The 18,258-nt window shown below is 41.5% G+C and overlaps 1 protein-coding gene across 1 annotated transcript in view; it reads right to left on the reverse strand.

The window, feature by feature from the left end:
• The window catches only part of LOC124151086, a 195,365-nt gene extending 179,637 nt beyond the window's left edge, over positions 1–15,728 (reverse strand). The window contains exon 1 of the mRNA XM_046523387.2: positions 15,294–15,728. Coding sequence (XP_046379343.2) covers positions 15,294–15,368 — 75 coding nt within the window. The 5' untranslated portion in view covers positions 15,369–15,728. The remainder of the gene's footprint in view (positions 1–15,293) is intronic.
• Between the last annotated feature and the right edge of the window lie 2,530 nt (positions 15,729–18,258).

Below are 18,258 nucleotides of genomic sequence, written 5' to 3' on the forward strand. Positions count from 1 at the left end.
GTTTATTGCTTAACTCTGCACACAACATCAATCCCACAAAATGACAGCGATCCTTAACTAATAATCAAGTCTAGACCCAACAATCCAATGATTGATATTACAAGCAACAATCCACCACACTAGGGGTACACATGCATAATACCGGACACATCTGCCATGTTTGTTTGATGCTACTATTAAAGCTCCACACGATACCATCACTATTTAAAAAATAGGGCGATGAAGCTCAAAATAAGCAGATAAAATTAGCTGCTTGCATTTGTATGGTTTAATCAGATTAAACCTTGACTCTGAACATCAAAGCGATGCATAAATGTCGCAAATTGGACACCAACATCGAAAAAGTTTAAAAATAGAAGTTCCATTATGGAGATGACAAGCTCACCAGTGACATCCGTTGGAGCCACATTTCAGCGAACACGCTGTACTTAGTATCTTCTTTGTTAATTATTAATTAAACATTACATTAACTCATGAAAGCATTTAATTCAAGCCCCCTATTATTTTAGGCGACAAAAATGGCGTCTGAAAAACTAAGAAACCGTTACTAAGGAATGAGCTCGTGCACATCCCTTACCAAAATGGCAGAAGGTGTGCAGTATACTGCATTCTTGTCCATCGGGGTATGATGACGCGCTCTCACCCCAGTCACTGAGCCCAATCACCTGATTCATTAAATCATATACTATGACCAGCATAGGTCATCGACCTAGGCACCAATGCATACAGACAACAACGCTGTGACACTAACCTCAGTTTGTGCAAGCAGGCTCTTAAGGCCCAATTATGATCCACTGATGTTAAAAACCTACACTTATAACTTCAAAAGAAAATAATTTTCAAAGATTGAATAATTAGTTGTTCCTTTAAAGTCATAAATCAAAGAAAATAACTTCGGCAATCATGTGCCGTTATTTAGTGCACAGCGTTCATAATCCTCCAATCCCTGCCAAATCTTCACTTAGCTTCTGCTCTTCAAACAAATAAAGAGTATGTTTTTCTTTGCAATCATCAGTTGTAAGTTGCGTGTATTTCTCGGTACGGTAGAGAGTTCATGCCCTCTTATCACTGCTGCATTCAACTGGTGAATGACTCATCCTCTCTTAACCCTTGCTAGCCACACAATCACACAGTGGAGGAACTCATCCTCTCTAAACCCTTGCTAGCCACACAATCACACAGTGGAGGAACTCATCCTCTCTAAACCCTTGCTGGACACACAGTTACACAGTGGAGGAACTCATCCACTCTTAACCCTTGCTGGACACACAGTTACACAGTGTAGGAACTTGTCCTCTCTTAACCCTTGCTGGACACACAGTTACACAGTGGAGGAACTCATCCTCTCTTAACCCTTGCTGGACACACAGTTACACAGTGGAGGAACTCATCCTCTCTTAACCCTTGCTGGACACACAGTTACACAGTGGAGGAACTCATCGTCTCTTAACCCTTGCTAGCCACACAATCACACAGTCGAGGAAATCATCCACTCTTAACCCTTGCTGGACACACAGTTACACAGTGGAGGAACTCATCCTCTCTTAACCCTTGCTGGACACACAGTTACACAGTGGAGGAACTCATCCTCTCTTAACCCTTGCTGGACACACAGTTATACAGTGGAGGAACTCATCCTCTCTTAACCCTTGCTAGCCACACAGTTACACAGTGTAGGAACTCATCCTCTCTTAACCCTTGTTGGACAAACAGTTACACAGTGGAGGAACTCATCCTCCCTTAACCCTTGCTGGACACATAGTTACACAGTGGAGGAACTCATCCTTTCTTAACCCTTGCTGGACACACAGTTACATAGTGGAGGAACTCATCCCCTCTTAACCCTTGCTGGACACACAATCACACAGTGGAGGATCTCATCCTCTCTTAACCCTTGCTGGACACACAGTTACACAGTGGAGGAACTCATCCTCTCTTAACCCTTGCTGGACACACAGTTACACAGTGGAGGAACTCATCCTCTCTTAACCCTTGCTGGACACACAGTTACACAGTGGAGGATCTCATCCCCTCTTAACCCTTGCTGGACACACAGTCACACAGTGGAGGATCTCATCCTCTCTTAACCCTTGCTGGACACACAGTTATACAGTGGAGGAACTCATCCTCTCTTAACCCTTGCTGGACACACAGTTACACAGTGGAGGAACTCATCCTTTCTTAACCCTTGCTGGACACACAGTTACATAGTGGAGGAACTCATCCTCTCTTAACCCTTGCTGGACACACAGTTACACAGTGGAGGAACTCATCCCCTCTTAACCCTTGCTGGACAGACAATCACACAGTGGAGGATCTCATCCTCTCTTAACCCTTGCTGGACACACAGTTATACAGTGGAGGAACTCATCCTCTCTTAACCCTTGCTGGACACACAGTTACACAGTGGAGGAGCTCGTCCTCTCTTAACCCTTGCTGGACACACAGTTATACAGTGGAGGAACTCATCCTCTCTTAACCCTTGCTGGACACACAGTTACACAGTGGAGGATCTCATCCTCTCTTAACCCTTGCTGGACACATAGTTATACAGTGGAGGAACTCATCCTCTCTTAACCCTTGCTGGACACACAGTTACACAGTGGAGGAACTCATCCCCTCTTAACCCTTGCTGGACACACAGTTACACAGTGGAGGAACTCATCCTCTCTTAACCCTTGCTGGACACACAGTTACACAGTGGAGGAACTCATCCTCTCTTAACCCTTGCTGGACACACAGTTACACAGTGGAGGAACTCATCCTCTCTTAACCCTTGCTGGACACATAGTTACACAGTGGAGGAACTCATCCTCTCTTAACCCTTGCTGGACACACAGTTACACAGTGGAGGAACACATCCCCTCTTAACCCTTGCTGGACACACAGTTACATAGTGGAGGAACTCATCCTCTCTTAACCCTTGCTGGACACACAATCACACAGTGGAGGATCTCATCCTCTCTTAACCCTTGCTGGACACACAGTTATACAGTGGAGGAACTCGTCCTCTCTTAACCCTTGATGGACACACAGTTACACAGTGGAGGAACTCATCCTCTCTTTACCCTTGCTGGACACACAGTTACACAGTGGAGGATCTCATCCCCTCTTAACCCTTGCTGGACACACAGTCACACAGTGGAGGATCTCATCCTCTCTTAACCCTTGCTGGACACACAGTTATACAGTGGAGGAACTCATCCTCTCTTAACCCTTGCTGGAAACACAGTGACACAGTGGAAGAACTCGTCCTCTCTTAACCCTTGCTGGACACACAGTTACACAGTGGAGGAACTCATCCTCTCTTAACCCTTGCTGGACACACAGTTACACAGTGGAGGATCTCATCCCCTCTTAACCCTTGCTTGACACACAGTCACACAGTGGAGGATCTCATCCTCTCTTAACCCTTGCAGGACACACAGTTATACAGTGGAGGAACTCATCCTCTCTTAACCCTTGCTGGACACACAGTTACATAGTGGAGGAACTCATCCCCTCTAAACCCTTGCTAGCCACAAAATCACACAGTGGAGGAATTCATCCTCTCTAAACCCTTGCTGGACACACAGTTACACAGTGGAGGAACTCATCCTCTCTTAACCCTTGCTGGACACACAGTTACACAGTGGAGGAACTCGTCCCCTCTTAACCCTTGCTGGACACACAGTTACACAGTGGAGGAACTCGTCCTCTCTTAACCCTTGCTGGACACACAGTTACACAGTGGAGGAACTCGTCCTCTTTTAACCCTTGCTGGACACACAGATACACAATGGAGCAACTCGTCCTCTCTTAACCCTTGCTGGAATGAGTGAGTGAGTGAGTGAGTATGGTTTTACGCCACTTTTAGCAATATTCCAGCAATATCACGGCGGGGGACATCAGAAATGGGCTTCACACATTATACCTATGTCGATAATCGAACCCGGGCCTTCAGCGTGATGAGCGAAGGCTTTAACCACCAGGCTACCCGACCGCCCCTACCTTTGCTGGACACACGGTTACGCTAGCAGTGAGGTGAGGTGAGGTGAGGTGAGGTGCAGTGAGGTGAGGTGAAATCAGGTGAGGTGCAGTGTAGTGAGATGAGGTGTGGTGCGCTGCAGCAAGGTGAGGTGAGGTGAGGTGCAGTAAGGTGAGGTGAGGTGCAGTAAGGTGAGGTGTGGTGCAGTGAGGTGAGGTGTGGTGCAGTGAGGTGAGGTGTAGTAAGGTGAGGTGAGGTGCAGTAAGGTGAAGTGAGGTATGGTGCAGTGAGAAGGTGTGGTGCAGTAAGGTGAGGTGAGGTGTGGTGCAGTAAGGTGAGGTGAGTCAAGGTGTGGTGAGGTGAGGTGAGGTGCAGTGAGGTGAGATGGGGTTTAATGTTGTGTTCAAGATTATTTCACGTATACAGCGACGTACTTGTACTTATCTAAGCCTTATGCCAGTGTTATAGTGCTAGCCCACTGAAATACCATGCTAAAGCTCAACATAGACGCCCCACTCAGATACTACCTTCTCTGAGACTTCCAGTCTGACATTACAGGACAAAGGACAAGCTACAACAAAACATCGGGCATCAGCATTTCACTTTTAATCCTGCATGTCTGTCACTTTTATTGTCAATAAAAATAAACAATTCAAATTTCCTGCGTCATATGAAGAACATATTAAGCACCATGTTTCAATAAGCGACCCCTGACCAACCTCCACACCAATTTGTAAGTCATCTTTATAAGCACCTCTTACTAAAACTGAAAATTTACATAAATTTACATATTTTGTGCATATTAAAGTTTTTTGTTCACTACCACTTGATCTTGTCATAGATGGTGTTAATAGGTTCCCCCTGTCAATTTTCTAAGCATCCAGAGCATTTAATGTGGGGAATACGGTGAACATTATTATTACCCTATTCTAGCAATATTTGAACTTTTCCCCCAGTTATCACAGTATTAATAATGTGCATACACATGATGCACCAAATCCATGCCCTACAGTGTGCTCAAAGCGCTACATTATTACCCTGGCCAATGGATCAGTGTGCACTCGATTTTCATTCTCAGCTCCCTGGGGAGTATACAACCAACGCTGCCTCTGAGGCAGTAGAAGGTTAATAGCCACATCTCATCCTACCGGGTACCCATTCACTGTAGGGTTCCCCCTATCACATCCTGTGTTCACTCCCCTATATATTACATCAAATTTCCTTCATAATTTCTCCAGTCAAATGATACAGATACACAAATACAGATATATCATGAACAATTAAAAATGGCCTGTTTTAGTTATTTAAGTTAAGTGAGTGAGTGGGCGAAAACTGGTTTTGAATGATTTTAAGACCATTTTAATGGCCTTAGAGAGCATGTATTCTGAAAAATTATCTTTTTATCTAAATTTTATATGAATGCGTGAGAATTTTCCAACCTTGCATGTGAGCGTGACATAGGTGATAAATGCGTGAGACTCACACAAGATGCGTGAGAGTTGACAGGTATGCTTTTAATGAAAAGGAATTAATACAGATTGTTTCTCGACTTGCTTCACATGGTAAATATTGTTGTTGGGAAACATTGTGTGCAGCATGAAAAAATCAAATTGATGTAAAACACCACAAACACCTGCCCTGCACTGTATACCAACAATCCTCCAAGAGTTAGTTCCCTTTAAAAGACAGGTACCACATCCCTTGCTCACAGGACTAGCATTACACCAGAACTGTGAAGTTAGTTTACAGATATTATCTTAACTTACACATGAATGTCAGATTCCAACTGGCTGAGACCCATTCTGTTATTTTCAATTTATCCCACGAACATCTAAAGTACATTTCTCATTTTCACTACTCGAATTGCCTAACTGTTGGCATTACATTTGCAACATACCAACCGTAATTCTGTATCTCAAATAAATGATGTAAGATGCCGTTCTCTGGATATTTACGCTATTTTCTGAATGAAGAGATCCAAGATGAATAACTCCAAGTATGTTTTCTGTCATCTGCTGTTTTGCCTAACTGTGGTATTCTTCTATGATGTAAGATTGCACTCTCTGCATATTTACGCTATTTTCCGAATGAAAAGATCCAGGATGAATAAATCCAAGTATGTTTTCTGTCATCTGCTGTTTTGCCTAACTGTGGTATTCTCACGGAATCAGACCAAAGCATGCAGGCGGAAGACATACCTGCAATATAATTAGGTGTGGGGTATTCAAGATAAATCTGTTGTCTACCAGCCTCTCGAAGACATGGGTGGATGTACCCACGATGTTAGTTTATTTTCCCCGAGTGCGGTGGGTGAAATAACTCAAGTCTTTTGACTCACTCACTTTCAATAGCATTATTCTTCAAGATTGAAAAAGTTTTATTTTAACAGATGTGGAGAGACAAAACAAGAATAATGATAGGATGAATCTGAGATTATAACCAGTGATCACCGGATACTAGTAGAACTAAGGTAGGTAACTCTGCAAATTGAACTGCTGCACTTGAGACCACTGGTTGATAATGAGCAGGACAAGGTGAGCTGTTGTCACTTTCACAGGTGAGGTGAGGTGAGGTGAGGTGAGGTGAGGTGAGGTGAGGTGAGGTGGTGTTTAATGTCCCATTGAAGTTTATTGCATTTATATGTGTGTGTGGCTGCTTGTACTAGTTCTGATTTATGCCCGATTTATAGTGCTTTCCCACTGATATACCATGTCACAGTTTAACATTAAACCCCACTCAGACACAGTATACTGATTCCAAGCCGACCAGTCCTTGTGTTAGCCCCTGAAAGTCATGCGCCAGACAGGGAAACAAAACGTAGCATCTTTAACGTCTTTTTATGTGATGCGGCCAGGGGATTGAACCAACAAACTTCATCTCTCCAGGCATACGCTTTATCCAAAAGGCAACGAAGGCGGACCACTTTTCCAGACCACAAGAGCTCACTCATTCAACCATTGGCCATAATCTTTCCATAACCTGCAGGAAGACTCGTCCGCCTAATGATGAATGTTATTTGCGAAAATATGACAATCCAATCAGAATGCGCATATAATTTCAACTTCCTCATAAAAAAATCCCTCAGAAATAATTTTTGATTTAACATATGTCTTGCATGTTTAAATATACCCAAGACACAGTTAAATGTGTTCACTCATACTGTATGATTCCGCATGTTCAGATGTGCTTTAAATTGCATCTGAAATATATATAATATATGGGGAAATATATGTGAACCATTGCGCAACGAGTTGACAATTGTTTTGAGTATGCCCGTTTGCGCTAAGATGGAACCCGGTCACAAAAATCACCATGAAAGGGGCACGAGTCGCTATTCGGCTTGTCCCGGAATAACACGAGTTGGTCACGAATGGGGCTTCGCAATGCAGTGCAGGAGTGATTTAATCATTATAACTGAAAAAGAAACACGCTATCTGATTGGCTAGTCACTATCTTGCAAACACCCATTCAAGTTGGCTTGGCAGTCTGTACACAAGGATGCCAACCCTAACTGAAGCTTTGGAGAAACCAGTGGGGTAAAAAACGTAATTTCATGAAAAAAGGAACAATGCTAACAGTCCCCGCATGCAGGTTACCGCATCAACATTTTCGTAAGTCCCAGACGTAAGTGAAACACGTTGTGTCAGCACCACACATTTATACAATTCATCAAGTGACACTAATTAACTGTTTTTCAGAAAGACAACGTGGTGTTTCCAATTACGAGGTAATATTGGTGTACATGCAATTAGCTTCTTGTCTGCACCTGCAAAGATCAAGTGATAAAATGACTTGCGTGTGTTTTAACGTAACAACCAATCAGAGACCTCGTATCACTGAGCAATGGATATGTTAATACCATGTGAATTGAAAGCATGGCTCTCAAAGGTCAGCATGGTTCCAGTGTAGAATGCTTCATGTCACCATGCATTAACAGTTTGCTCTCCGTGATACTTTCTGCATGTAATTTATAAGTAATCAGTGTTCCTGTCGGCTTTTGAAACTGCCAACTCTAAATATTACCAGTCCCTACTTTTTTTTGTCAGTCCCAGCTTTCAATAAATAAAACAAGCATGAAATGCTCATATCCCCCGCCAATATGACATGTCCTGATATGTGCAATGCATTAGCTCCTGTGAACTATGTTCACTGGGCCTTTTCGTAAATGGCCTAATTGCAGCACTAAAAAAAGTTATTACTGGTGTTGTTTTGCCATCTGCGGTTTATGATAGACTATGTTACTGTATTTGTAATAAGTAAGGATGAGACATATGGACAAACAACTTCTTTATTACAATTAGGAGCGATGGTTTCGATGTAGGTTCTAACACCGTTATCAAGCAAGTGAAGTACAGAGTATGGTTGACAAGAATATATACAGGATAGGAGGCAGTGTTTATACAGTTGAGTAGGTTTAAGATCAGTTACACTGTTGTATTTGTAATGAGTTGTGTTTCTGCATGAAGTTAGTCAGTGAATGCAACAACCGTGTCCATGACACTTTTGGAGGAACATCACACAAGCAATGCAGAACTTACCAACAAGAAAGGAAATTTATGATCCAAAACTGGCTCCCACAGGAGATATCGCTTGGATTAGATCAAGCGATATCTACACTGTAGATATCGCTGCAATGAAATTACATCACAATGCTTTGCAGACCAGACGTCACAATCAAATGACATCACCAATGGCTCTGCTACTGAAGCTGTTAGCAGTACTTTTTACACTGAAGACACTGCTAATTAATGTCTACAAATTGAAAAAGTTGGAAAAATGATGTTGAACGATAAATAAAATCTCACCCTCGTGTCTTTTGATATCAAATATATCAACAGTTGTTGATAAAAGTGGCAAAAATTCTCGACAAGCCTCGGAATTTTTCCACTTTTATGAACTCATGTTGATATATTTGATATCAAAAGACAATCGGGGGAGATTCTCTATGTATTCAATACTGTGACATGACATAATGTGCCAAGTTATGTGAAAAAATATGTTACGGTTTTCAAGATCTGCTCCGGAAACGAGGACTACCGCCATTTTCAGTCTAAATCAAAGTCATTGCTATGGAAACTCAAAAAATAATTTTTTTAAAAGTCCCAAACTATCAAAAGGCACCAGTTCACCACTAGACCTATCTATGTGCGTGTGTATCTATGTGTTTGGTGAAGAAATATGGTACGGTTTTCAAGTTCTGCTCCGGAAACGAAATGTAACGGATGTAAGGACGGCACCCATTCCTATATCCCCCTTCCACTTTCTTGACGGGTGATAAAAACGTATGGCAATTACCTGGTTTTAATTCCTTCAACATCATGTTTAATACAATGACGTTTTCTCTGAAGTAACTTAGTTAGATCTACACGTCAATCACAAAAAGTCCAATCCCAAATTTCTCCTTTTTTTAATATTTCGAGACGTCGCTAAAAATAAATATTTAACCTCAAAGCAAGGCAAAATGTTTCTGTTATAATCCACATATTTTTACTGCAATATAACTTGTAATAAAATTTATCATATGTATCGCGATCGATGTATTGTAGCATGGGCCACAACGTGGGCCTATCGTTAAACAATACAGTATTGCCGTATAGTTACACCACTACTAACTATAATCAGACTATTGGCACAAAATCTGACACCAACATATCTAAACAACCATTGAACACATTCTGCACCAACAGAGCAACAACGAAAATGCTCAATCTGCAATATTTCAGCTGCATTATAATAATTCTGATTAAACTATCATGATGACATCACAATATTGTTCTTGAAGCTGAGCCAGTTATTCACTGGCCATTCTGCACATGCATTTTAAACAAGTAAAACTGACGCAACTACAGGTCATGATGCAAAATAATAAAGAAATTATATTTCAGAGCTCCAGATAAGCTGCGTATCTGCGTAAAATACGCATCAGAAATGCAGAAATACGCAGTAAAATAAAATCCGAGCGTATCAAATACGCAACGAACATTACAGATACGCTACAAAAATCAAACTTGTGCGTATCATCAAAATATTGTGAAGTAACCCTGCGTATTCGATTAGCAAATCAGCAACTTATTTTGAAATTATAAACGGGCATTCCGTCAACCTTGCCAAATTCCACGATGACAGTTACATCATGATCATTTGCCATCACACTTTCTTGTGGAAGTATCGTGGTATTTTTGAGTCCTATAAAGCTCTCGAACCCACACGACACCAGTTTGCAGGGCCTAGATGAATAGTGTTTTTAAATATTTAACTTAAATACCCACATGTGTAAAAACTAGTGGGTAACAGAAATTTGAATACCCAGATAGAATTACTGATACCCAATGATTTTAAAATGCATGGGTAAAATACCCACAACACCAAAAGCTTATCTGGAGCTCTGATATTTTGATCATAACATGGTTTAAGTCAGAGATCACGAGAATGTGTTGATTCTAGTAGTAAAATCCAGACATTCTAGTGATTTCTCCATAACATAACCCATAAGGCCAGCAAACCAATGGTTGATAGCATGAACAACAATCCACCTCGTTGGAGTGTGATGACCCACGATCAGCCAGGTCACAGAGTTTAACCACCCAATCCTCACTAGTTGCCCCTGACGACAAGCACAGGGAAGTGCATGTATTTTGCCCGCAATTTGTCATAGCCAGCGTGTTAATATAAACCCATGGAACAAGTCCACTTCGGGACAATATCGTGAGTTTTCTTCCATAACCTAACTTCATCTTAATGATTTCACTACAGACACGTCATAAATGTTTCAAATAAAACCTCGACATAAACCAAACTGTCTCTCACATTTAATCACCCACGTTATTAAACCAACCACCAAAACACATCTCAAAGACAAGTTGCTCATTCTTTCTTCATCCAAGCACCATTAAAATATCAAAGTGATAAAGTAATGTAATAAAATGTTGAACATAACGACCTAATCATCACAGCCGAACATCCCCGAATCGATCTTGGATCTTCATCACGACGGAGATGGCCATGGCCAGTATTGGCCACACAGACATTACACTAAATGTGCGGTGATAGAGGTTATGGCACATCGTAACCAGACTGTTCTCGTTAACTTAACATAAATTGTTCCACGAGTGAAGTCACAGATTGTTCTGGACAGGAAAATTGCTGACGAAGTATCGGCTTGCCATGATGCTTAGTGCCATCACCGATACTTTCAATCATCACCGATATCCTGCAGGTTCATAATGAACAGTCGACGGCCATTAGGGGTTCAGTAATTAGTCGGCCCTGTCTGGAAGGATGGAGCATGTTTTTTGGGTCAGTGACGGAGCCTGTCTGTACTGACTTTCAGTGTGGTATATACTCAAATTTGACCTTGAGTTTACCATATGACTTCGACCATAACTAAAGCTGAAGCTTCTGATGTCCATCATGTTGTCTCTATTACCATGACTACAAAGCCATTTATATTATAAATGAAATTTGGTCCGTGTGGAATCAAAATTGGAGCCAAACATACATGTTCGGTTTCATGCGATATCTTAAACTGTGACCTTTATTTGACCTTTGACCTTTGACCTAAATTCTCTCCAAATGCTTTTCCTGGCACTGTAAACATCTCTACAGAAACCTCTGTTTTTTGGAATGGCCAGTGTTTACCTGTTCGGGGTTGCATGATTAGAAAACACATTCCGACTGTCACATTCCCGATGTAAGCAACACTCTTATTGGTCGGGTGAGAGGTCGTTCTGACCTGACCTGTAATAGGATGTCCTCAGATCTATGTGTAACAATAGTGAGAAGGAAGATTAATATTAATGAGATTGGGTATTACACAGTGACCTCTGACCTTGCATGAAACATCACAAGTCTGTGTGCACAAACTACCACAATAATAACACACAATTGGGATCAATGACATGCATCAACCAAGTCAGCGAGCCTGACCACCCGATCCCGTTAGTCGCATTTCACGACAAGCATAGTCGCCTTTTACAGCAAGCATGGGTTGCTGAAGACCTATTCTACCCCGGATCTTCACAGGTCAGCTACTGAGTAAAGCACATGCTTCCAGGATGTTCAGTGGAACTGATTTATGAACATAATGTAAAAGTTGTTTACGCTTTCAGCTTCCTAGAATGTGAATTAACTATTATCACGCCTCCATGTTAGAATGAATCTGACTGGTTTACGTGATCTTAATCAAATACTATGTATCCTGCCAGGGACGGAATTAAATTTCTGAGCAGGAGTATAAATCCCTTATACCCCGCCAAGAAGAAGACAGGCTGAAGACATTGATTTCTGCGAGGGAGAAAATCCCTTATACTCTGCTTCAAAGCAGAAATCTGCACACATTTTCCATGTCAATGAAAGTCCCGTGACACTCTACAGGTTAACCTCAGCTCAATTGAACAGCTGTTTTCCATCAATTTTCAATTTGTCTTAATTCTTTTACAATGGCAGATGTTGGTATGATAAATTTATTGTAGCAGTATTGTGAGGGGTACATGGGGTTTTATGCATCCCTTGTTGCCATAAAACCTAACGCGGGTTGCACAAAACCCCATGTACCCCTCGTGATCCCGCTACAACTTATAATAACCCGACTGCATCATACCAAGGGACGTTAGTTTCGTCTCAGTTCAAAAAAATAATAAAAATCTAATTTTGATGTTCTAAGATCGTATTCAATACAATAATGTGAAACAAAGCATTAAAACCTATTTCTCCTTATTTGTCCTGTTAATACAAGTCACCTTACAAAGCCAAACCTTAGTTATTACTATATTAAAATGACATGGGAAGTCCAATTTGGGAAGTTTCATGGACATTTGCTGCAGACTTGGGGATGAATATCAGGCTCAGTACAGGTCTAGATAAATCCCCATTTGATTCATCACCAGTTCAAGTTCCTCTGAATAATAAAGCCCTGGAAAACCCCGATATAAAGAATGAAAATCTCATTCCACTTCGCCCTGCAACATATTTGGAACAGCTGCTCCCAAAATTAAGATTAATGTTAAAATGTCCCAAAATAATCCTACACATCCCAATCAGCAGCCATTTTGACTTTGAGCAGATAACCACAGCATGCTCAGAATTGTTGGTGTTCCCGCAGATAAACAAAGATAAACAATCCACACTGGAATTTCAATTTTAAAACAATAAAATTCACACACAATGAGTCATGGCCCTAAACTGAAGTTACACTGAAGCCAGAAATGACATACAAGTTGTCTCAAAATAACTGCGAATGAAAAGTCGGATAATTGGCAGAAATTCAAGATGGCTGCCAAAAGGACAGACATGACCAGTAACTGGGCTCTATTTACAGTTACGATGACGTACATGATCTCAATTCATGAGCACCTTGCAGACGTAAATATGAGTTGATCGGAAACACCTGCATGATGTATAATTAAAGAGTAGTCCTATCTTTGCAGATTATATTTTTTCTAAATTGTACACGTAATCCTGTTTTGTAGCTTTCATTATCATGGTTGATAAGTGGCCTCATTCCTAGATTTAAGTTCTAAATCCTGCAAAACAATTTCAATCTTAATTTCAGATATGCAATAATTGCCTACAAATAACTGCACTTAAAGTGGAAGATGAAAGATCTAGTTTTTTCTGCAATCTACCGGTATGATATTTTAGAGCCATTCTATTTAGATCCCGCGGGGCCATACATGTTAAGATTATTCATATCCGGTCATTTATCCTTCATTGGCAATTATCGTAATGTTAATTAAAAAAAAATATTTAAGAAACAAATCATTTTTAAAAAGACATGAATTTTTATATGTTAGCATTATATTTTATCATCTGAATAAATGAATGACTGTATTCACTGTAAAAATTGTCAAGGGACTCGTAAATTAACTAAGTGGGCGATTATTAAAACCATTAGTTGAATTTGTTTCCAGAGGGTCGAGCAGGTGTGGACAAACTAAAAACTTTTTCGAAAATAGTAACTGGGCAAATTATACCCCCTTCTGTTGGGTTTTCAGAAGAAAAAAAAATTTGGTCCTATATGGGGGCCCAAATAAAGATTACTGACGGATTGTGCTTAATAAGGTGAATACGGTATTGGGAGGTACAAATCTGAAATAATATCCATGTATATGGAGGAGGAGGCACAGGGGGCCCCAGTCATCTAAGACACCGCCATTTACTGTACAGAGTTGCATCCCTTTGACACACCAGGAATGTATGATTGTTAGTTCGAATCCCGGTTCACCATGATTATGCTTCAAGGTTTGTCAGCACAATACCTGTGCTCATGGGTTTCACCAAGAGTTCAACATCTAAGACCTGAATCACTTTCATCCCACATCAAGTGACATGCCATGATATAAATGAAATACTTTTCAAAGGGACACTAAATCAACTTTACTCACTCACTCACTCACGCATAAGATTGAGGAGGCTTGTTATATGTAGAGTTGGCTCCCACGCACCTTTTGGAAGCACACTAATATGGAAAGTCATAAGAAAATAAAAGTTTGTGATGGAAGAAATGAAACTCCACAAACACATAAACAAATAGGTCAACAATAACTTCTCAGACTGCTTAGTCAATGATAAAAACAAAAATAACTGTACACAACAATACAAAATCATTGACTTTGTTCAGCGCAATAATCACTGATGATGGAACACAAGCCCTGCTCGTTCTATTATCAGCCATTATCGAAACTTTGGCAAGCATGGCCTAAGTTTGGGGGTATTTATGGAATAATTGTGAAAAACTTGAATGGTTAGTCAATCAAATACCATGGAATCAAGTGCAACATATTCACATGTTTTCAACAATAGTCACACACTACCAATTTCAAATTGGTTAACTGTTTACTAATTAGAGTTGTATGTAAAGTGCTCCCATCGACCCCTCTACCATTTTTCATTAAAAAATGTATTCATGTATGCATGGTAGTGAGTGAGTGAGTTGGGTTTTACACCGTTTTTAGCAAGACAACAGAAATGGGCTTCATACATAGTACCCATGTTGGGAATCGAACACAGCCTTCAGCATGACGAGCAAACGCTTTACCCACTAGGCTACCCCACCAACCCCTATAAATAGTATGCCCTATTTATATCTTAGTGTAATATGTCAATAGCTGTCAAATAGTTGTTGGAGGAAATAATGTAAAAAAATGCCACCATCAATCAGGTCAGAGTGACCCAGCTGACCGCGGAACGTGTAGCCCGTGCAAAACATGTACTTTGATCGCCAGATATCTCTGTCGCATGTCGAAAATGACAATGTTAACAAAACCTTCATAGAAAAAATACATCATAGTATCACGAACTTATAGAGTTGATCATGTAATGAACTCACCGAATCTTCTCTGTCGGTGTATTCCAACTTCTCAATCTTCACACGCCATTTCTTGTCGCGTGCTCTTCTCGCCATCACGTGACCTCAACTCGACGACAACGGTATCAACTCAACAGGTGTGATGTCATCAGTCTTGAAACGTCATGCACCCAAAACCTCTGCGTGACGAATAAAACAACAACTTGTTCTGAACAGTTTGTTTACCTGCCACTTGACATTGGCTCAGACTATCGCCTTGGGCGCGTGAACTCTACAATTTCGCACGTGAACTGCCTTTGCTAGTGTCGGATGTCGTTCATTGAGAGATTTGCCACACCTGGCGAACAGTCACGTGTAACACATCAACCATTTCACACGCAAAGCATGGTATTTACTAGTTTTTCTAACAGAAAGGCCAGAAGAAAGTCAATCGCCACTAACTTCCTGGCCCCGGAAACTCTAAGATGTTTGGCATGGGCGAGTCCACTTTGGAAGCGGTGGGGTACAGGTAAATTTATGACTCGGCTCTTTACCTTAAAACGTTAAATATTTAAATGAAAAATATCGATTATTATGTTTCCGACTGTCACCAGTAAACTCGAATTGAAGAAAGAACGAAACATGTGTTTCGTATCAATGCGTAATAAACCATGACCCCTTCAGGAATGTCCCAAGATCTATGCGCATCTTGAATACCGCGTCGAGCGAGAGCACCTTGGGTGAATGTGTCTTGGGTTGTGTGGAGATATTAACGCCGCCTGCAGACGCACAGGTGGGGTTGGGCAACGTAGGAACATTCAAATATCATTTCACGTTGGCCACGAATAGATACCATTCTGCCTTCTTTCGGATCATAATCACACAGCAGCCATTTTAAATGCTTACATGAGAACAGTGCTTGGATTCTCGAACTTGAATCGTTGAACTGTGTGTTCACAGGAACGCGTTACTACTGTTCTATACTAACAACCTCGCCGGCCTCGACTTCAAGTTTGTTGGTATAGAATATTACTTACATGGTCCTGATGCGTGTTTCACTTGTACTGAACCTAGCTGTTCAAAGAATTCTATAAACTTACTGGCCCATAGTTTAACATCCGTTCGGACCCGCGAAGATCCGGGTCAGAATTTATCTGCAGCAAGCAATGCTTGTCGTAAGAGAAATTGGGATACTATGACATGCAAAAACGGAAGTCGGCGAGCCTGTGTCAGACTCGCCTCTTACGACAAGCACTTATGACAAGCATTGGTTACTGAAGACCAATTCTAACCCGGATCTTCACGGGTTTGCTGAGAATGGGATGAGTATAGGCTGCTAGTGCTGAGAATTGGATGAGTATAGTGCTGGGAATTGGATGAGTATAGGCTGCTAGTGCTGAGAATGGGATAAGTATAGGCTGCTAGTGCTGAGAATGGGATGAGTATAGTGCTGGGAATTGGATGAGTATAGGCTGCTAGTGCTGAGAATGGGATGAGTATAGGCTTCTGGTGCTGAGAATGGGATGAGTATAGGCTGCTAGTGCTGAGAATTGGATGAGTATAGTGCTGGGAATTGGATGAGTATAGGCTGCTAGTGCTGAGAATGGGATGAGTATAGGCTTCTGGTGCTGAGAATGGGATGAGTATAGGCTGCTAGTGCTGAGAATTGGATGAGTATAGTGCTGGGAATTGGATGAGTATAGGCTGCTAGTGCTGAGAATTTGATGAATATAGGCTGAGAATGGGATGAGTATAGGCTGCTGGTGCTGAGAAAGGGATGAGTATAGGCTGCTAAATCTGAGAATGGGATGAGTATAGGCTGCTAGTGCTAAGAAAGGGATGAGTATAGGCTGCTAAATCTGAGAATGGGATGAGTATAGGCTGCTAGTGCTGAGAAGGGGATGAGTATAGGCTTCTGGTGCTGATAATGGGATGAGTATAGGCTGCTAGTGCTGGGAATTGGATGAGTATAGTGCTGGGAATTGGATGAGTATAGGCTGCTAGTGCTGAGAATGGGATGAGTATAGGCTGCTAGTGCTGAGAATGGGATGAGTATAGTGCTGGGAATTGGATGAGTATAGGCTGCTAGTGCTGAGAATGGGATAAGTATAGGCTGCTAGTGCTGAGAATGGGATGAGTATAGTGCTGGGAATTGGATGAGTATAGGCTGCTAGTGCTGAGAATGGGATGAGTATAGGCTGCTAGTGCTGAGAATGGGATGAGTATGGGCTGAGAATGGGATGTGTGTATAGGCTGCTAATACTAAGAAAGGGATGAGTATAGGCTGCTAGTGCTAAGAAAGGGATGAGTATAGGCTGCTAGTGCTGAGAAAGGGATGAGTATAGTGCTGCTAGTTCTGAGAAAGGGATGGGTATAGTGCTGAGAAAGGGATGGGTATAGACTGCTAGAGATGAGAAGGGGATGGGTATAGGCTGCTAGGGCTGAGAATTGGATGAGTATAGGCTGCTAGTGCTGAGAAAGGGATGAGTATAGTGCTGCTAGTTCTGAGAAAGGGATGGGTATAGTGCTGAGAAAGGGATGGGTATAGACTGCTAGAGATGAGAAGGGGATGGGTATAGGCTGCTAGGGCTGAGAATGGGATGAGTATAGGCTTCTGGTGCTGATAATGGGATGAGTATAGGCTGCTAGTGCTGAGAATTGGATGAGTATAGTGCTGGGAATTGGATGAGTATAGGCTGCTAGTGCTGAGAATGGGATAAGTATAGGCTGCTAGTGCTGAGAATGGGATGAGTATAGTGCTGGGAATTGGATGAGTATAGGCTGCTAGTGCTGAGAATGGGATGAGTATAGGCTGCTAGTGCTGAGAATGGGATGAGTATGGGCTGAGAATGGGATGTGTGTATAGGCTGCTAATACTAAGAAAGGGATGAGTATAGGCTGCTAGATCTGAGAATGGGATGCGTATAGGCTGCTAGTGATAAGAAAGGGATGAGTATAGACTGCTAGTGCTAAGAAAGGGATGAGTATAGGCTGCTAGTGCTAAGAA

Source organism: Haliotis rufescens, unplaced genomic scaffold (assembly GCF_023055435.1).
Source record: "Haliotis rufescens isolate VD_foot unplaced genomic scaffold, xgHalRufe1.0.p SCAF_8, whole genome shotgun sequence".
Lineage (NCBI taxonomy): Eukaryota > Metazoa > Mollusca > Gastropoda > Lepetellida > Haliotidae > Haliotis > Haliotis rufescens.